The sequence below is a fragment of the Carya illinoinensis genome, chromosome 10 (assembly GCF_018687715.1).
Source record: "Carya illinoinensis cultivar Pawnee chromosome 10, C.illinoinensisPawnee_v1, whole genome shotgun sequence".
NCBI lineage: Eukaryota > Viridiplantae > Streptophyta > Magnoliopsida > Fagales > Juglandaceae > Carya > Carya illinoinensis.
The window spans coordinates 9,847,858-9,870,193 of NC_056761.1; the positions used below are offsets into that span (position 1 = coordinate 9,847,858).

Sequence of the window (22,336 nt, forward strand, 5' to 3'; positions counted from 1 at the left end):
GATTATTTATAATATATATATTTGTATATAATTTATTCATATATAGATAATTATTTTAGAATATAATTTATATATATAATTGATTTATATATCAACTATTCTGAAATGATACACGAAATAATATCGATATTAAAATATTTCATTCTAATACCTTAACCGATAGGACTCCGGTACGAGATTCAAAACTTTGCTTCCATGCATGTATAGTCGGCTTGCTTTTGGTACTTAATTACGTACCTTGCCTGATCTGCTGGCCGTAACCTTTATGATCATGCTAACTTGACCTTTGCCCCCAACATATATATTATATATAGTTATCCAAAAAAAATGATACATAAATTGTAAACCCAATATAATATTATATATAAGATACAATGAAATTTCAAACTAGCATGCAGCATGGCAGGCGCCGTATAATATTATATATGAAAAAATAAAAATAATGAACACAAATCATCACCTTTCACAACACTTTACATAACGATATTTTAAAATGAAAGATATTTGTGTAAAATATTTTATAAAACTAACATCATTTTATAAAAATAATCTTATTTTATAACATATATTATAAAATATGTTGTGAAATATATTATATAGATATCATTACTCAAATAATATGTTACGTACATACTTACATGTACGTATATGAAGCAAATCACGATTTGCCCTATTTCAATAAAAAAAAAAAAAAAAAAAAACTAGCTAGTATATTCATTTAACGTTTTTCTTTGAAGTTGCGAACATAATAATTCAAAAGAAAAAAAAAAAAGATATATAGGAAGCATACAGATAAGAAGAATAAAAAATGGGTGATCGAGGAGATTCAACGTCGGATCGTAATAGAATGGGGTTATATGAGTTATGAGTAGTCTTTTTATAAAGATATTATGTTTAGCTTTTAGAAAACAGCTTTTAGGTCCAAAAGTACCGCATGGACGACTTTTTCAACAAACGAATTTGTAGCACTCCAGATTTTGGACTAAATTTTGACTTTAATATAAGGTATGACTATCACATATTTTGGGAGTTTAAGGGATTATTTTTGGGAAAATAAATAATTTTTAGATAAAATAAAATGAGATGAAAGATGAGTAAATAATTTTTAATGTGTTTGGATAATTCATAGATGAGATGGTTTTAGATAAGATGAAACTTAAATAAAATATTATTTTTTAATATTATTATTATTTTAGAATTTGAAAAAGTTAAATTGTTTATTATATTTTGTGTGAAAATTTAAAAAATTTATAATGATGAGATGAGATGAAACGTTTTCTTAATCTAAATGGGGGAGATTAAAAAAGATAGGAGATGGTTTTTTTTTTTTTTTTAAATTTCAATTACTACCAATTTAATTTGTAGTTTAGCATATCCTATAAGATCTGACCAATAGTATTATAATATATATATATATATATATATATATATATATCTATATCTATATATCACTTCACTTATTTTTTGTTCATCTTGATATGATATCATATTGAGAGTAAATATCAGATTATGTTGTAAATTGAAGAAAAGAAAAGGAACAATTTTGGGAATTCTAGTAATCATATTTTAAACGTTTGTGGCAGTGTACATTTAAATGAACATGCATGCATGCATGTATGTATGTATGTATGTATGTATGTATGTATGTGACTTCTCATGCACACCGTCGTGATCTCTCAAACTATCGAAGTTCCCCAAAGAAAATAATGGAGGGTGCGCGCGCGCGCTTTTGCTTGACAAAAGAAGCATCCAAGCCATGTCTTAGTAGCATCTGCAGCTTTGATTTCTGCATGCCATTCTGTGCCAAAAACTCCCAGACAAAACCTATATTGAGAGGGTGAGAGAATGTTGGTATGTTTGTCTTTGTCCTACATCAATGTTGTTCGATGAAAGAATGATGACTTCTCAAGATTATTTTCCCCTCTTCTGATCCTTGTCTTCTTCCCCTTGGATCAATCCCACCTAGTCTGCATCAACAAAGAGAAGAATTTGTGAGAGAGATCTTTATATCAGAAAACAAAAGGAAATAGTCTAACTAGATGTATAGCTAGATCTATCACTTCCAAGGCTAATTAAAGAGAGTTTTTTCTTTTGGGGGCAACCTGACACAGAGCATCATCCAAACCCTATTATTCCTCCAAACACACCCTTCCATGTGCTAGTTTCAACATTCCCTTTGGAGTTTCTTCAAAACCCTTTTCCTCTTTAGCAATGCTGTTGCCTCTCTCCTCATGTCATGTACACTAAATAAAATAGCCCCCCTTAGATTTGGCCACTCAACCATCTTCCTTTTGGACTTTGCAGCTTTAGTTGCTGATTCTCTCAATCCTTTTCTAAATCATTGAAATTATCTCATCGAACTGCTAAACTTGCTTGGAACATTTATTTGAAAATGAACGATCTTGACAATACCGAAGACTCCCTATATATAGAAATATATCTTTAAGGTTCTTTAGAGAGGTTAGTACTCCACCAGCCCACTAACTTGAGAAATATTTAGACATATACAATAGTTTTCTGAAATGAGCAGTAGTACTAGGGAAGATCAGGCCGATTCTGCCGCCATTCATTCCTCCATTGCTCTATTGCAGGAAAGGTTCAGAAAGCTGCAGAAAGTGAAGGAAATGAGAGAGGAAAGAGAGCTCATGAGAATCCTAGCTGAACCTAAACAACACATGAAAAATCTCAACAACGTCCCCAACATGCATTGTGAGCAATCGAGGTCGTTTTTCCACTCCGAGTTTATCCTTCCACCACCTCCAGGGTCGCCTCCCCAAGTTCCCCTCCCCATTTTGCCGCCATCTCAGAGCAAACATTCGGGCTACAGTGCTGGCTACAGCGACGGCGCCGGCACACTCTTGATGAACTCTTGGCCTATAGATGATATACCCTCTTCGGCAGCGCTCACTCCTTCGAATAAATTCAAGGATTCCGACTCCGACACAGATGTTGATACTTCTCTTCATCTGTGAACTCCTTATATATAAAGCTTTTTTCGGTGATGATCTATATCTATATATATATATGTACGTATATGTATATGTTTATGCAGTAAGACATGTACGTGCTTGCCTTTTCCGGTGATGTGATATTAATGGAAGCTATAATCCAAAGATTTTCAGTCTATGCACCATTAAAATATATCAGCGACAGTAATTACTAAAACAGATGAATCATCATGTTGGTGTACATAGATCATTAGCGCTTGACCAATTATTTAGTCCAATAATATTTGTTAAGAACCCTTTTGGGTCGTTAATATCAAAAGATAATGAATTTGCATGCGCAGTCTAATAATTTTTGTAATTAATTTGCAGCATGTGCGCATGCAGCTAGCTAGCTAGCTAGTGTTTTCGTTAAGCAGGCAGGCAATTATAAGCTCATGAAAACGTCATGACTTGATTCGAGTCTGACCTGACGATGATGTTTAGACATAGTTTTCACCATGTTATATATGACACTAATTTATTGTCGTATATCAGTACGTACGTACCCAGTCAAAACGACAATTATGTCGTTTAGACCTATGCTTAATAATTAGGACGTTACAGGCCAGCAGCTCGCGCGCGCTTTGGAGCTGCCAAGAAGCAGCTTACAAATTTCATGTGATGCTCCCGGAAACTTATTCAGGCCATCAACCACTGAATAATTGGGTCGGCGACAGGCTCCAGCTAGATATATACGATTATATATACAAATCTATCAACTTTTGAGATCAATACATATAATAATTAATGATCAAGTCAATGTAGATTTGAGGGATCATGATCCTGAGATACCAAATTATGTACTATTTCCATGCATGGTGATAGTTTCCATACATGGTCGGGGTATTGATTGAGAAAATGTCAAGAGATATAATTGTTTGATTTAGTCAAACGGTTATTCCCTTTATCAATAGTTGTATCCTTTGGTTTATCAATAGTTGTGTCCTTTGTCGACCAATACTTTATGGCCTATAAATAGAAACTATTTGTGCACACTTGAACTCTTGCAATTCTTTTGTCTAACACCAACTTATATTAGGATAAGTATCTTTATATGACAAGCACTACAACAAATACTGGCTTCAATTGTGGATGTGTAACAGCCTGCTAGCAATTCAATTGTGGAATTTCTATTGACTTTAGGAATCTCGTGAAGACCTCATAAGTTTTCACGAATCTATTAACCGTATAAGTTTTAGTCTAACCACATAATTAGTGTTATTACTCACTATGATATCAGAAGTGTGGAATGTCCAAATTAAATTAGAAAATTTTTAATTGGACACCTTAGTATTGATTTTGGCCAAGTAATTTCCTCCCCCTACATGACTAATCAGATGTTGTCAAGAGGATCTAGAAGGTTCTAGAAAGAAAAAAAAAATCAAAGAGCTACCTCATTTTTCCAAGTCTATACTCTACCGTTAGAAAATATCTTAGACTGATATTTGTGGATATTTTTGGGTAAAAATATCTTGAGCTGATTTTTGTAGATATTATTGGATAAAAATATCTTGAACTGATATTTGTAGATATTTTTGGGTAAAAATATCTTGAGCCGATTTTCGTGGATATTAATGGATAAAAATATCTTGAGCTGATTTTTGTAGATATTATTGGATAAAAATATCTTGAGCTGATTTTTGTAGATATTATTGGGTAAAAATATCTTGAGCTGATTTTTATAGATATTATTGGGTAAGAAAGACCAACACTCAACCCTCACTTCAGCCTCATCCTCTTCTATATCTTGTGCATAAATATCTCCAGTCCACTCACCACGAAATCACCTTCTTTTACGCTTTTCATTGAAATAATACCGGCTAAACACTCTCTCGGACAGCTTTTAGGTGTTCTTTTGTACGCCCATGTCTAAACTTTTGTAAGTGTTTTATCATAAAATTTCCTTTATACAAGTTGTTCCCTTTTTAGTCTAGTTTACGGGGATAGCTTATTTGTTTCATTTGGAAATTATTTGGTTAGTAAAATATTGTTTAAATTCTAGAAAGGTTATTTTGGGAGATAAACTGGAGAATATGTTATATTTTGGAGTTTTTGACCAAGCTAATGAATAGATCTTGGTCTGAAATTTTTATGGAGTATTGTTAACATGTGTATATGATTATTGGTTAAGGATTTGTTGCATAATTAAAGATTTTGATGAAATATTTTCTTAGATCTAGAAATTTAGAAACTGGAAGAGGAAAAACAGTTTCTGTTTTGAGAAAGTTTAAATCTTTGGTGGTTTAAACCTATTCCAATGGCTTCGATAATTTTATTGGAGGATCCTAAGCCTCCTATATACACGTTATAATATTATTTTAAAAATATTTGATATTAGTTTCAAAAATATGAAATTTTATGCAAATAGATTTTTGGATAGGCCAAAATGTGGATGTTCTTGGCTAAATTTATGTTTTGGTTAATTTTTAACCATGTGATATTGAATTAGAAGCTTATATATGTTTTAGAACATCTTTTTAAATCATGTGATGGTTTGATTTGAAAATCACATCTTTATAAGTCATAGATTAAAAGGTTGATCGAAACAAGTTAGAAACAAAAATTAATGGAAATAGCATATGGGAATTTCGGCCTTATGAAGTTTTAATAGATGTGATTACTTTTAAATTTTTCTAAATTGATATTTAAGTTTAGGATAAAATTTACATGAGGCATGTAAATTTTGGTGACTTTTGGAGTTAGCATGCAAAACCCTTAAGTTAGAGATAAAATGGTCATTTTCTCACATGTAGAGGGTAAGATGAAAATTTTACTCTTAAGCTAGTATTTTTTTATATTTTAAATTATTAGTGATTTAATTCTAACTTTTAGAATCATAATTACAATTCCTCGTGATTGTGCTTGAGCTTTCATAAAAAAAGCGGAAATCAAGGTAAGTTAGTTTTTAACTTACTGGCAGTTTACTGTATATGTATGCTAAGTAAAGGAACTACAGTGTATGTATGTGTGTTATCATATATGCCATGCTATGCTAAGTTATCACATATTTTTCTGTTACACAAAATTTATTCTGTCATGAGCTTTCATCTGTTACATAAGATATTCTGTCACTTATTACTATACATTACAAGTACATCATGTTAAATATGTCATCTATTACATATATGTCAAGTTATGTAATATTCACTATTACAAATATGTCATGTTAAATATGTTGTCTATTACATGTTATGCCATGTTACGAAATGTTTCTATCTCAAATACGTCATGTCTTTCAAGTTACGTTCAAATTTGTTATGTCTATGATACTCGTGATGAAATCATTATGATTGTCCGAGCATCTCCTTTTGTAATTCACGCGAGGTACTTTTGGCGAAATCATTTTAATTGTCAGAATTCAGTTCAAGTTCAGTTATGTTTTAATTACTTATGTATGGGGTCACAGCAATTATGACGAATACATTAAGTGAGACACAACAATTGTGACACATAAAATATATATATATGGTGTCATAACAACTGTGAAGTATGTATTTAAGCAATTAAATAATAAGTTTCAGATCAAGTTTATGTTATGTCATGTTATGTTCACGTACATATTATGTTCATGTTCAAATTCATGTCAAGTCAAGTTCAATTTACGTTTTAATTTAAGTTATATCAATTATACTATGTTGTACGTCAAATTATGCTTTAATTACTTATGTATGGGGTCACAACAATTGTGATGCATATACTACGTGAGACACAGCAATTGTGACACGTAGAATACATGGGGCCACAACAACTGTGGAGTATGTATTTAAGCAGTTAAATAATAAGTTTCAGGCACACGAAGTATGGGGTCACAACAATTGCGACGCATACACTATGTGAGACACAGCAATTGTGACACGTAGAATATATGGCGATATAACAACTGTGGAGTATGTATTTAAGCAGTTAAATAATAAGTTTCATATCACGTTCATGTTAAATCAAGTTTCAGAGCAAGTTCATGTTAAGTCAAGTTTCAGATCAAGTTCATGTCAAGTCAAGTTCAGTTCATGTTTCAATTTAAGTTATGCTAGTTATGCTATGTTGTACGTCAAGTTATGCTTTAATTACTTATGAATTTGATTATGTATTCATGTTTTTACTATCATCCATGCATCATTAGTCTGTGTGGAAGTTTTTTATTAACTTACTGAGATTTGTAATCAAATCTCACTGTGGTAGTCCCAACTACCATTCCCTCCAAATGGTAGATCTTGTTACAAGACTTGAAGGAGAATCAGGAGCAAACCAACTAGACACAGTTGACTTAGCGACGGCGCGACGCCAATGTTAATATAGTAGTTACCATAAATTACTACTTATACGATGAAGTTGCATTTTCAGTACTCTTTTAGATCATGACCATTTTAGACTAGTGTTGTGATCTTAATTGTTTAATAGGTTTTTATATATGAAGTATGTTTTAAGCATTCGAGATATTTTCAGTTTGGTGCATAGTATTGCTAAAGAAAAAAATTTATCCGTTGCGAATATTGCATAATGTTAGATACATGTTAGAAATATTGCATCTTTTATGTCATGAACGGGGGGTAGGTAACCTTGTGTTGCATGTCTCGACGCTTCAAATGTCTGTCCGATCTCAAACGGAATTTGGGGCGTCACAGGATGTTAGACTGTCATTTTTCGACAACAACTTCTTTGTGATCAACCGTTTCGATGGTTTCATTCAACCTAGCATGATGAAGTTTAATAAAACAGCTTTATGGGTTCAGTTCCATAACTTTCCTTTGGTTGGTATAAATTGAGAGTGTGGAGAAAAAATGGGAAGGTCACTGAGGATTGTGGAAGATGTGGAGGTTGATGATGACGATGTGGGGTGGGGAAGTTTTCTGAGGATGAAAGTTCTTCCGTATTTGCATAAGAGGGAGAACAGTTACTTTGAATGGTACAAAGCACTGGATTCCATTATAGTATAAGAAATTACCAAGATTTTGTTTCAAATGTGGGAGAATTTTACATGCTGGGGAGATTTGTTCAGAAGCTAATTAGCTCAATGAAGAACCAAAACAATTTGGTTCTTGGTTACGTGATGTTTCGGAGGGTAGAAGAAGGTGTACTCATCTAATGGGGAGTTTCAGTACCATGGAGAAAAATCATATACAGGAAGGAGGCATGGAGTTGTGGTGTAGAGGACATCAAAAATTCTTTGACAAGGAACCCAACTTTAGAGTCAGCTATTGGCAAAGGAAGGTGCGGGAAGTTAGGAGGATATCATGGGATTGAGAGTGAAAATGAGGAGATTATTATAGGAAGTGTGATGCTAGAGGTATGTGCGGAAGGAAAGACTAATGATGGGCACGATTTAAGTGTAACGAATATGTTGCCAAAAGAGGTTGATGTAGTTGTTAAAGCGAATCAGGATGGTGAAGGGTATTCGAGAAAGGAAATTGCTCTGTATATGACAAGTGTTGTGGGTATTGAGAATTAACACGTGATACTTAATGAGCCTGATATTTGTGATATAGTCCATCTAGAGGAGACACCGGCCCACCAACTTTCAAGGCCCCTACAAGCAAACTAGAAGACACGTTCATGGAAGAAAGGTGCACACACTCTAGGTAAACTTTATGAGCCCTTTATCAAAACCTTCAGTAAGAATAAAACATTGGTAGAAAGCAGTTGTTTGAATTTGAAAAATCAAACCATGAAGAAATGTAAGCTCAATGAAAAGGAACATATTGATCTGAGTGTAACTGAGGAGGGGGGAATGGTTCACATATTATGAGGTTGGTAGAGGCTGTTTATTAGCCCTGTCGGGATCAATGATCGTCCTGAGGTGGAATTCCCATGGGCTTAGAAACCCACGGGGAATTCGAGTCTTTCGTGACTTGGTCAAAATGGAAGTTCCTGAGGTCATGTTTTTGTAAGAAGCACGACTGCATGCCAAGGCTATGGAAAGGTTGAAGTTTAGTTTGGGATTTGAAAATTGTATGGTTGTTTGTAGTGAAGATAGAAGTGGTGGCATTGCATTATTTTGGAAGAAGGATATCCAGCTCACTATTCTTAGTTTCTCTAAAACACATATACATGCCCAAGTTAAAGTGGAGGATAGTATTGTTGAACCATGGATCCTTATTGGGGTTTATGGCCACCTTGAAACAACTAAAAGAAATGAGATGTTGACTCTTATTAGATCTCTAAAAGTGGCTTAGACTTAGGCTTTGTTACTTCTGATAGATTTTAATGAGATCTTGGGTAATGATGAAAAATGTGGGGGACAACACAGACCAGAAAGACATATATTGAAGTTTAGAGTTGTTTAGGATGATTATGAACTAAATAATCTTAGTTATAAAGGGCACCGATTTACTTGGTGCAAGAAGAGGGAGCTCAATCACTACATTAGTGAAAGACTTGACAAGTTTCTTGCTAATTTGAGATGGCGCTCAAACTATCTATTGGCTTGTGTTCAACATGGTACAACATCTTATTATGATCATGTGCCTATTATTCTAAAGATGCAAGCAAATAACTACCAAAGGAAGGGACAAAGGTTGTTCAAAATTGAGATAATGTGGGTGGAATCATCAGATTGTAAAAGTGTAATTGAAGATGCATGGAAAGGGGTTTTAGGAGCCAATGAGTTTAACATAGCTATGAGGAAGATTTAGAGATGTGGAGAGAAGCTGGCAGTTTGGAATAAAAATAGTTTTAGGCATGTCAAAAAGGGCATTGAAAAGGCTAGAGCAAAGCTTCAGTTGTTGCATAACCTTGATCCACAATGCCAAAGAAGAATTGAGCATAGAGAACCTAAAGTTGAAATGCAAAAATGGCTAGAGAGGGATGAGATAATGTGGAGGCAAAGGTCAAAAGCACTATGGTTGAAAGAAGGAGACACAAATGGAAGGTTCTTTCATAATAAGGCTTTTCAGAGGAAGAAAAAGAACTTTATTAAAGGGTCAGGAATGGAGATGGTATATGGCTACTGAATGAAGAAAGTGACAAGCTTATTCTCTAGTATTTAAGTACTCTTTTCAAAGCATCTAAAGAGAATGGTAAGATGGATTTTTTAGATGGACTAAGAGGAAGGGTAAACGCAGATATGAATGTGAAGCCCTCTAAGGAGTTTAGTGCATATAAAGTCTGTTTGGAATTGAACCGGATGAACCCTACTAGGCTCTAGGGCTTGATGGGATGGCTCCAATTTTCTATAAAAAAATACTGGGGTGTAGTGGCAAAAGGTGTGACAACTGTTGTTCTAAGGGCTCTTAATAGTGGCCAGTTTCCAAATGAGATAAACTATACCTTCGTCACTCTAATTCCAAAGAAGAAGCACCCTGAGATTGTTTTTTATTTTAGGCCAATCAGTCTATGGAATGCAAATTATAAGTTGATTTAAAAAAATCATGGCAAATAGACTTAAGGGTTTATTGCCAAGCATTATCTCAAACTCACAAAGTGCTTTTGTACCAGAAAGGCTTATTATAGATAATGTCATTGTTGCTTATGAATTGGTTCACTTCCTCAAATAGAAAAGAGTTGGCAAAAAATGTTTCATGTCTTTCAAACTTGACATGGGTAAGGCATATGATAAAGTTGAATGGAGTTTTTTTTGGAGAAAGTGATGAACAAGACAGGCGTTGAAGAGAAATGAATGAATCTGATCATGCTATGTGTGAAGTTAGTTTCTTTTTCAATACTGGTGAATGGAGATCCAAAAGGTCCAATATACCCTACTCAAGGCCTGAGACAAGGGGATCCCATATCCCCCTACCTATTTATGTTATGCACTAAAGATTTGATCTCACTACTTCAATAGGCTAAGGTGTATAGAAAGATTGATAGAATACAAATCTGCAAGGGAGCACCAAAGATTAATCATCTTTTATGTGCAGATGACAATGTTTTTTTTTTTTTTTTGCAAGGCAAAATTGCTGACCAGTCTAAACATTTAGTATCTACTTAAGATTTATAAGCAAGCCTTTGGTCAGGAGATGAATAGAGAGAAGACTTTCATGGTGTTCAGTAAGAATGTTCCCAATAGATAACAATAGGAAATAATGGCCTTTTGGGGGGTCTAGCATTACCAATAGTATGAGAAATATCTAGAACTTCCTCCTATGGTGGGTAGAGGAAAGAAGAAAGCATTTTCTTATCTGAAACAAAAAGTATGGAATAAGCTAAAGGGCTGGAAGGAGAAGTTGCTATCTCAAGGGGGTAAGGAAGTCCCGATTAAGGTTGTAACTTTGTCTATTCCAACATACACAACGAATTGTTTCAAGCTCCCTAGTACACTTTTCTCTAAGTTAAAAAATATGATGATTAAGTTCTGAAGGGGTCAAAAGAAGGATGAAAACAAGATTATATGGGTGAGTTAGAAGAAAATGTGTGAGGCAAAAATAAATGGAGGGATGAGATTTAAGGACTTACAAACTTTCAACCAGGTTCTACTAGCTAAGCAAGATTGGAGGATCTTGAAGGAAGAAACAACTTTGCTGCATCAAGTTTTTAAGGCTAAGTATTTCCCGCACACAAGTTTCAATGAGTCAACATTAAGGCCTACCCCTTCTTATGTATAGAGAGGTATCAGGGAGCCAAATAAGAACCTGTTGTAAGGGTGTAGATGGAGAGTGGGGGGTGGAAAGTCGATCAAAATATGGACAAATTTCTAGCTTCCAAGCCATAAATTGATTCAATATAATTCCACTATACTTATTGATCAAGAATTTGTAAAAGTAGAAAGTATTGTTGATGAGGTCACAAAGTGGTGGAATGTGGAAAAGGTCAGAAGAACCTTACCTCCCTGAGAAGCAGAAGAAGTATTGAAGATCATGCTTAGTTCAGAAAGGAGAACTGACTGTCTCATATGGGAACATGAAAAGAATGAAGTCTTTAGTGTTAAAAGTGCATACAGACTCTTTCATGCACTTGGTCAAACTATGCAGGAAGGGGAATACTCAAATACTGAGGAACAAAGAAAGGTGTAGAAGAGGTTATGGCAAATATACCAAATAGAGTGAAAGTGTTTGCATTGAGAGCTTGCAAAAATGGGTTTCCAACTCTAAAGAACTTAAAGCAATGACAAATAATTATGGAGGCCTCTTACAGGTGGTGTAATGAGGAGGAGGAAGATGTGAGGCATGCTCTATGCTATTGTCCTTCAATCAGAGAGTACTGGCAACAACATTTTCATAATTTGATGGCAGGACTTTTTGCAGCTTGTAATGAAGGTTATGCTTAGAGGAAATAAAGGGTATGTAAAGAAGTTTTTTCTAATGGCTTAGGGCATGTGGTACGGAAGAATTTGAAAGTTTATGAAGACAAAATTTTAACACCTAAGCAAGTTATTGAGCATGCTTTGACCTTATCTCAGGACTACAAGGGAGCTAAAGAACAAAAACAGCAACAAAAGTTATCCAGCTGCAACTAACTATCTCCTCCCCCCTGGGTTTTGAAGTTGAATGTTGATGGAGCAATCTTTAATGATTAATGTAGAGCAGGTGTGTGGATTATCCTAAGAAATGATAAGGGTGGGATCATCTTGTCTGCTAGTAAGAAAAAGAAAATGAGGTGAATAATTCCATAGAGGTTAAACTGCTAGCTATCATAAGAGGTTTACAAGTCTGCATTCCTCTGGGCATACATGAGCTTCTCGTTAAAAGCGATTCCCTCCTCACTACAACAAATAGTAGCTTTTGTCACGGGTTCTTTTTCCATGACAGAACATCGTGTGTTATAGTGGTTATTTGTCACCAAAACAAAGCATGGGAACAAAACCAGCCTTTTACCATGAGATTCCTTCGGTGACAACAGTATAGTGGTAATAGGAGTTTTAATCACGGAAAATACTTTTGATCCCACAACTGTGTGTTAATGGGAATTAAAATTTGCAGAAATTTTCCCTCGTCGTGGGTTAAAAGTTAGTACCCACGAGAATGAGATTTATTCCCATGAAATATTATTCATCGCAAAAATTATACCGCCCCAGTAGATGGCAATCGTGAGTAAATTAATATTTGCTACTAATATATTTCATCTTTATCCCACGAAATATACCATCAGTTAATGTTGATGGAATTAATTCCACAACAATTAATCCCGCTATACCCCGCGCGATACCGGGTCTATCTTTTTTACCCGATGTTATCTTCCTCACCCCTTTCCTTTCTTTCACAACCGCCGCACCCCCCCCCCCGCGCCCCGCCAACCTGCGCGCGTCACCGTACATCGCACTTGCCCTACAACCTCACCGCCTCTCACCATAGTCGCGTCCTCCCCCATGCTGTGGGTAAAATCGTCCCCAACCCGTGCATCGAAGCAGAGTGAGAAGAAAGTTCCCAGCAACTGCCCTAGCCTACTGCACGACGCGGAAGCCCTCTTCTGGTGCATCCCCTCTCTCGGGTCAAATAGACACAGTCAGCCTCACATTCTTCTCCCTTCGTCTTCTATCTCTATTAATGGTATGATTGTGTACCATTGGGGGTGACTTGGAAGATACTGTGTAAGATATCTCTACTTCTCTTATGATATGGTTGTGGCAAATCTGATTCATGTATCACAATTTGTTATCGTCAATAAATACACATGGATGGAGGTGCCATGGATCATCCCTAATTTAGCTCTGGAATTTCTGCTGATTAGGTAGCCCCGATTGTTGTGAAGCAATGTATGTACAGATTTGTATATATTATTTATGTAAATATTGGAGTGTGGGGATTGGTTCCTCCATGTTAATCTATTTTTGTGTAATATAGGTGAGGGCGTTGTCCTTACTAGCGTTGCATTAACATCTTAAGTGTACCCGTTTAAAAAATTCCTCGTTGCATTCCAATCTGAAACATATCTGTTTCATGCTTTTAAATAACTACAAGCATGCATCCAGTTACCAACAATTGATGTTAAATATTAAAATTGGGCTTCGATTATGTACCCGTCCTATGCCAGACCAGTTATTTCTAATTTATCGAAGCCCTACTGAGATTTATACAAGATTGGATCATCACTATCAATTAAGAATGAAGCTATGAAAGCTGTTGTACCATTCTGGTATAACGCCAGCCAACTTAGTTACAAATTTAGAGGTGATTTCCAAGGCATAGCTTTCTTTAAATGTCCAATTCCAAATTGAACCTACCTAAGATTCAACTATAGAACAAACTCGATTAATTTCAGCATTGCCTTCTATGACTTAGCTTGTTGGGTCGGGGATATTGGTCTGAATATTTGCAATCCCTTGTTTGCGCTGCGATGTCTTTTAATGTTTCCCATGAATTAGGCAATTTTATTAATACATCTCATTCCCTTTGGTCCTGCCCTGTAAATTATAAAATCCTTTCCTTCATGGTCCGTTTCTGGAAAGGCTGTTTAAGTTACAGTATATTAAATAACCGAAGGAATCTAATGATGTATCTAACTGATGTCTGGATTTGAGAAAGCCCTCTATTTTTTGTAGGCTGTCAGTAGGAATGGTCGGGAAATTCCATGTGGATCAGCAGCCAACGAAATTGATTGCAGTTGGTATGAGCAGCAGGCAGGAAGCTTAACTTTTTTTGGTGGAGTTTACAGCTTCTTCTGAAGTCTACCAATTTGGTCTGTACACGAAGCTTCGAGTTCTAATATTGAGCTTGATAATTTGAAACCTATACAAGAAAAAGTTATGTTATCAGAGCACAGGTTAGTAAGAATGGGATGTGAAAGTTTATGTTAGAACTATAATTTGGTGCAAGATTCCTCATGTCTTTATTTGCTAAGTCTGTATCATATGTCATATAGACTGCTTATTCACGATGTTAGCTATTAAAATGTACAAGGCAGAATGCTACTTTCTGGCCAGAATTTTTGACTTCTGTTCTCTGCTGCTGTCATTGTAGTGAACTGGTTTAGACTATTGGACTGCATGTGAATTGCTATAGTCACCATCTTCCTTGATCAAAAGGGAAGTGTGCCTTACTCATTATTGTCCTTATTTATATGCATTACAATAGTGAAATGATGCCACCAGTTAGATTTGCCAGTCAAGTTTGGCATTCCTAAATGAGATCGATAGTTAGAGATTTTTATTTTTATGTACAAGATTATCATATAGGGTTTGCATTCCCTATCTGATAATCTTGTTAATATGGGACTGCAGTGCATATGCAGTCTAATTGCTTTTAATTTTATGTTTCGTTTTCAACTGATTGTATATTAATAATCTGCTTCATCTGGTCCCAGTAGTCTGTATATGAACCTCTGTTTTCTATCTCAGCGGCTAATGGCTATATTGAAACCAAACCACTAGGCTTATGTTGCTAGATAGGTGTTCTTGATGAAAGCAGCCTACCATGAAATTCATTAACAGAACATAACTCTAATATACTTGTACTTCAAAGTCTGAGCATAACTTAGTGTTAGTTTGAATGTTAATTTCCAACCAGGGCTAGGATATTTAGTATGATAAGTTTGCAAAAATGACAAGGCTTGACTAGAATTTACTATGTCATTTTGGCTCAATTTATTTACACTCCCTATGGCCAAATGGTTGTGTGTTTCAACATACAACCATTTGTGTGCAGGAAATGATTGGACCATTTCACCATGAGAACCATCATTCCTCCCATGTTGCTCCCTCATGTACACAACGCAAATTATAGGTCTTTTTACTGTCCTATTATTTCTGGAAACATTAATATTGGCATAAACAGAGCAATCTACTCTCCATGCATTGTACCTTAAATGTTATTTGTATTCTGATAACATACATTTCAATTTGGCCAGGAATGTAGGGGATTTTAGATAGATCATATTTCCTGTTAGAACACACTTACAGGGGGTCCTGTTAATTATCAACTTTAAATCCTATTAACAAGTTCATATTTCCTGTGATTCCACAAACCTAAGTCATTTTATTACACCTTCTTTTGATCACTACTGCTCCAATTAACCTGTTCCTAGCTAGTACCTGCACAGCACAACCAGCCAAGAGCGTGTATTTATTCAGTTATTTGCTCTTTCAGTATAATAAATCCAAATTGAAACTGAAGTATGCTATTTAATGTCGGCTACCTATTTAGATCCAGGCATTAGGGTAGTTTGTTTGAAATCTGTCCAATTATTCAGCTGGTATATTAGAAAGTTGGACCAGCTTATTCCATGCACACCCATTTCAAATTACAACACTAACATACTCTTTTCTACTACCTGGTCAGCTTCATAAGATGGATAAGGCTTGGATGCATATTGAAGATAGATTGCATTCCACTAAGTATGCTAAAGGGGTTAGACAATTCCTCTCTATGGTGTTAACCCACACTCCTAACGCTAATCAGATTAGGTGTCCATGCAGAAGATGTCGGAATAGAGCTTTCCACTCCATTTGTATAGTCGAGGATCATTTGTTCTTCAGAGGTATTGATCCAACTTATACGGATTGGATATTCCATGGAGAAGATGACCCTTTCCTTTCTGCTGCACTCTCTGCCGAGGAAGAAGCTGATACCTCGGCTAACTATGATTATATTGATGATCTAGAAGAGATGTTTGATGACATCCGCCATGGGTCCTATATGGATCATCATTCTACTGATGATGGCTCCATAGATGCCGATGATCAAGATCAGACCTTTGATGGTCGAACTATCTTTAATTTCGAGGAGTTGGTATCTGATGCACGACGCCCACTTTATCCTTCATGTACTAAGTTTTCAAAGCTATCATTCATCGTCAAGCTTCTTCACATAAAGAGTATTGGTGGTTGGACCGTGAAGTCATTCGATATGGTCATAAAGTTATTGCAAGAGGCATTTCCAGAGGCATCTTTCCCTGACTCATATAACGGTGCCCGTCGCTTGGAGCGTTGATTTGGGTTTAGTTACGAGAAGATACACGTCTGCCCAAATGATTGTGTCCTGTTTTGGAAGGAAAATGCATCGTTAAATGAGTGCCCTAAAATGTAAAGCTTCTAGGTGGGAACAAAGCACAATTCACCAACGAAGGTTACCAAAAAAAGTTCTCCGATATTTCCCCCTTAAGCCACGATTGCAAAGGCTTTATATGTCAAAGAAGACAAGCCCAGGCCATGAGATGGCATGTAGAGGGCCGTGTTGAAGATCCTACATGCATGCGACATCCATCAGATTCTAGGGTTTGGAAGGACTTTGATAACGTACATGTCATGTTTTCCGAAGATCCGAGAAATGTTAGACTTGGTTTGGCAAGTGATGGTTTTAACCCATTCAATAACATGAGTAGGCCGTACAGCATTTGGCGGTACTTCTTGTGCCCTTACAACTTGCCGCCTTGGGCATGCATGAAAGATCCATACACAATGTTATCGTTGCTAATCCCTGGCCCAAAGTCACCAGGTAACGATATTGATGTGTTCTTGCGTCCTCTCCTTGATGAGTTGAAGGAGTTATGGGTAGAGGGTATTCGTACCTATGATGCGTACAGTGGGCAAGACTTTACGTTGCATGCAGCTCTACTTTGGACTATCAATGACTTCCCCGCATATGCCAATCTTTCCGGTTGGAGCACGAAGGGCAAGTTGGCATGCCCGTATTGTACATCTGACACAAATTCTCAATGGTTGGTATATGGCCACAAACATTGCTATATGGGTCATCGACGATGGTTGCCTAGATCACATTTGGAGACGCAAGAAAAATGCGTTTAATGGGTATGAAGAGCACCAACTCCAACCATCAAGGGTCGAGGGAGAGGAAATTGCTAGAACAATTAAGTCAGGTGTCACATTTTCAGTTGGGTAAATCTTCTTCGAAGAGGAAACGAACGGCCAATCATCTTAACTGGACCAAAAAAATCCATATTTTTTGAGCTTCCCTACTGGTTATCCCTTGGGTTTGAGACATAACCTGGACGTAATGCATATTGAAAAAAACATATGCGATAATGTGTTGGGAACTTTGTTGAACATTGAAGGGAAAACTAAGGACTCTGCCAATGCGCGTAGGGATTTGGCAAATCTTGGAATAAGGAAAGAAATTGCATTTACAACATGATGGCGAGTCTGAGAGAATGGGTCTTGGTTGCTACATGTTAAATTTAAATGAGCGAAGGGCTTTTTATGCATGGTTGTGCAAAGTGAAATTCCTTGATGGGTTTGCATCGAATATAGGCCGGTGTGTCAATGCTAGTGAGGGAAAGATTAGTGGAATGAAGAGCCATGACTGTCATGTCTTTATGCAACAACTATTGCCAGTTGTTATAGGCAAGTTCTTACGGGCCGATGTGCGTCAAGCCCTTAATAGAGTTGAGTGCATTCTTCAAAGAATTATGTTGCCGAACTTTGAACCTATCAGTGTTGCATCGACTTCAAGCTAATATTCCCATCATTCTGTGCAAACTAGAAATGATTTTCCCTCCAGCTTTTTTTGATATCATGGTACACCTATCTATTCACTTGCCAGAAGAGGCTCTTCTAGCTGGACCCGTGCAATATAGATGGATGTATCCGTTTGAGAGGTATTTAGGAAAGTTCAAGCGGTACGTCCGAAACAGAGCTAGGCCTGAAGGCTCAATCGCTGAGGCATATGTGCATCTCGAGTGCCTCACGTTTTGCTCTATGTACCTTCATGATATAGAAACTAAATATCATCGAGAGGAACGCAATACTGATGTACCCATTGATGGGCCTGAGTCGGGAAATGCTGGAAGTTTATCTGTTTTCTCTCAAAAGGTTAGGCCATTGGGGACTGTGTACTCACATAAATTAGCCGACACACTAATGGTCAAGGCCCGATGGTATATACTAAATAATTGCCCGGAGGTTGAGCAATACATTGAGTATGTACATCCATCTTGAATTACTAACTTTAGTAATGGGTACCTAATTGTTACTAGTCTCCAATGTAACAATTCCATGCATTGCTTCACAGGGATCACTATAACAAGATGAAAGAAGAGGACCCTCATAACATCGACCGTAGGCACCAGAGTCAATTTCACGCGTGGTTTAGAGCACTCGTAATATTTTTTATCCTGTTTGTGGCTTTATGGGGATACATTTTGGGTTATTATTGACATATCATATTAAGTTGGGAAAACTCTGATTTTGCTTTTTCTGTCCATTTCGAACATAGATTCGAGAGAAATGTGCAGTGGCTCCAACGACGATTTCTGATGAGTTATATGCATTAGCATGTGGACCAGAACCGACAGTCGCATCTTATGCAGGATGCATAATGAATGGTGTTCGATTTCATACTAAGGAGCGGGAAAGGCATCGCCGCACTCAAAACTACGGGGTGGTGGTTCATGGAGAGCATCAGGGATCCCCTTGTGACTTCTACGGTGTTCTGAATGATATAATAGAAATACGCTACATGGGTTGGCACAAGGTTTATCTATTTCAATGCACTTGGTATGACGTTGGTGACCCAAGAAGGGGGATACGTGTCAGGGACCACTTAACCATAGTGAATACGGATAGGCAATGGTATAAAGATGAGCCCTTCGCACTTGCGTGCCAAGCAACGCAAGTATTTTACCTGTCCGATCCGATCTTGGGAGGAAGTTGGAATGTCGTGCAAAAGGTTACAAGCAGGAATGTTTATAACATTCGCACAATGGCCCAAGTTGAAGAGATGCTGGATGATGCTGAGTCATCAGGGGATGACCTTGATGTCGATGAGGGGGGGAATTTGAACAACTATCCCCTTAGTCTTGCTGTCGATGAAGCCATGCCTGAACCACTTATCCGAGTCGATGAGGAGCATTTGGCCGTTGCTCCAACCTCCATCTCACCTCGGGGCCCGGCCCAACCAGTTGACGATGAAGCAACACTGGACGACATAAGTTCCAATGATAACTCTGATAACGACACCACCCATCAGCCAATTGGGGAGACAGATGATTCTGATGGTAATGTAGATATGTGCTGTGAATTTGTAACCTTTAAGTTGAAAATATGAAAACTAGAGTTGTGTGTAAGCATGGTGAAATTGAAATGGTACATGTAGGCATTTTAGAGGATTTTAGAGGGTGAATATACTTGTGCAATCTAATTAAGATGGTAGAGAGTAACTCATAGTGGAACTCCTTATTGTGTGCAGATTAAGTGCTTGCACTTTAAAGCTAATGAGGTCTACGCTACCAACAGCTCGGGCTCCATTGTAACGTATTTGTCGCTATGTTATCGTTGATGGATCTCCTTTCCCTGCCACCAAGTGATGGGTTTCCGGGGTCACAACACTATATATATTTAAAGTTGCTTAATTATATACCATCTAAGTAATATTACCAGATTATAATACATTTTGTAACTAAGAATACTTGTGCTATCTTCACTAGCATGTTGGTTGCTCGTTTGGAATTAGTAAATTTCAGTGCAATTTCGTTGGTAGGCTGCATATATGATTTCATGCTCTGTTGCTATATGTTTGTTGCAGAGAATTGTCCATAACTCTAATATACTTGACTAATCAATTAAACTTTTCATGTTTTTTCCTCTAACATATAGTGGAAAGTGCAGTAATACCAACTTGGATTTCTGTCCACAAATATTGCAAAGGTTATTATGGTCGACTATGGTAGGGATATCCTTTATTTGCATAAAGGACTTATGCAGCATAAAATATAGGGTATTTAAACTGTTCATTAAATTTCAAATTATAGGAATTCTGGTCTGAATTAATTTTGTGGCCTGACTTCCATGTGCAGGACCTTGGGCGGTTGGAATATCCTTGGTCATAACCAAACCACTTTCTCCCAGTCTGGATGCAACAAGGTGGCTGTTCAAGCAAGGAAGTTTGTTAGTCCCCCATAAGATGGGTGTGTTTTCCTATTCATTATCTCCTACTGAAAGAAATAAGAAACTAAAAACTGAAATTATAACACACCCATCTAGAAATCCATTTTGCAGTAATTTATCTTAATTGGTAGATTTATTGAAATGTATTAAACACAGCTGTTGACTCCTTCCACTGATAGAGGATTAACAATGGATGCATAATGATTATATAGATGGCAAGTGGGTAAATTCAGCGTGCAGTGAAAAAGAAGGACAGTAACTTTATTTAAATGGTTGCAGTCTCTAATATGTGGTACTTTCAATTAGATTGCTAGATCTGTTTAAGGTTAATTGCTACAGCTACCACTCATTAATCTGTAGATAGGAGAAGTTTATGGGAAACTGCATTGAGATCATATGTGTTGGGGTGATTTGTCGCATGCAATGTTGATTAACATAGTCCATAAAATGCATACATATGTAGCATTACTGTCCAGTGGGAGAAGGAAGCATTGGGGTGTTCACAATTGGATAAATGGAATATGTGCAGGTATATATTCATGTAGATACTAGCACAAGGGATGGGTGCTTAATCCACCAATTATATGATGGGGACTAAGTGCATTAATTGGCAAGAGTATGTCAGATGACCATTTAAAATCATAGACAGTTAGGTTAAATGGTTGAAATATTCATGATTTTTTGTAATCATGAATATTGTAACATGATGGAGCAAATATGTATGGAAATTGATCCTCTGTGCCTTAATTCATAATAATTAAGGCAACAGCTCGGGCTAAGTGAAACTGTAATTACCTCCTAGTTAATTGATTAAGTCTTTTCGATAGAGGACTCTAAAAGACTAACAACATGAAGGCAGTGATGAGATTTATATGTATCTAAGATCATATAACAACATGAAAGCATATGATGAGATGCAGAGACCACAGTGCATGATCTGGGTTCACAATATACTGTGGGGTCAGTTTGTTTCAGTGCAATTTATTTTCTAACTATCTATCAACATTAAGATCATGAAGTTAGATTAAAAAAATTAGGGGTTAAATGGTGAGTCATCATACGATTCCTGCTATACTCGGTCCAGCAAGCAGATTAGAGATAATTGGGGCTATTTTGGCAATCCCTGACAGTGCATGCAGGTTCTCATGAATGGTCCAGCAAGATCGTCACCTATGTTCCACTCCTGGTTTGGTTAGGTCGCTATTGAGGAAGTTGTCCAGGAAAAGAAAGGAGATAGGCTGCAAACTATCTAACAGAGTAACATTACATTGATAAAAGTCCTTAATAGGGTTGATTTTAAAGTTGAGCTGCATACTCACATTTAGGAAGGGAACTGTGAAGGTTAAATTCCCAATTGATGTGTGGGCATTTTACATAGCAGGAATAATCAAGTTCGATAATTTAAGGTCAATTGGATCTGGAAATACAGTGCTTTGACAAATGATGTCTAATTTGTGAAGATATAAAGTATGAGCAGAATTGGAACAGACACCTCTGTTTTGCCTAAGTAAGAGTTTATGTTTAAGGTGTGGAAACGCTGGTTATAAATAATCAAGTTTCTAAATCTGGCTGTTAAAGATGTCAAATTTGTATAAAGCATGTCTCTATACAAATTCAGTAACACTACCAGGCAAACTCCTAA

At 36.5% G+C, this 22,336-nt stretch overlaps 1 protein-coding gene across 1 annotated transcript; it reads left to right on the forward strand.

Annotated features, from left to right (window-relative positions):
• Window positions 1–2,522: 2,522 nt before the first annotated feature.
• Window positions 2,523–2,972, forward strand: LOC122278398. Its single transcript, XM_043088591.1, has one exon. It carries the CDS (start codon window positions 2,523–2,525, stop codon window positions 2,970–2,972), a length of 450 nt encoding a protein of 149 aa, XP_042944525.1.
• The last annotated feature ends 19,364 nt before the right edge of the window (window positions 2,973–22,336 follow it).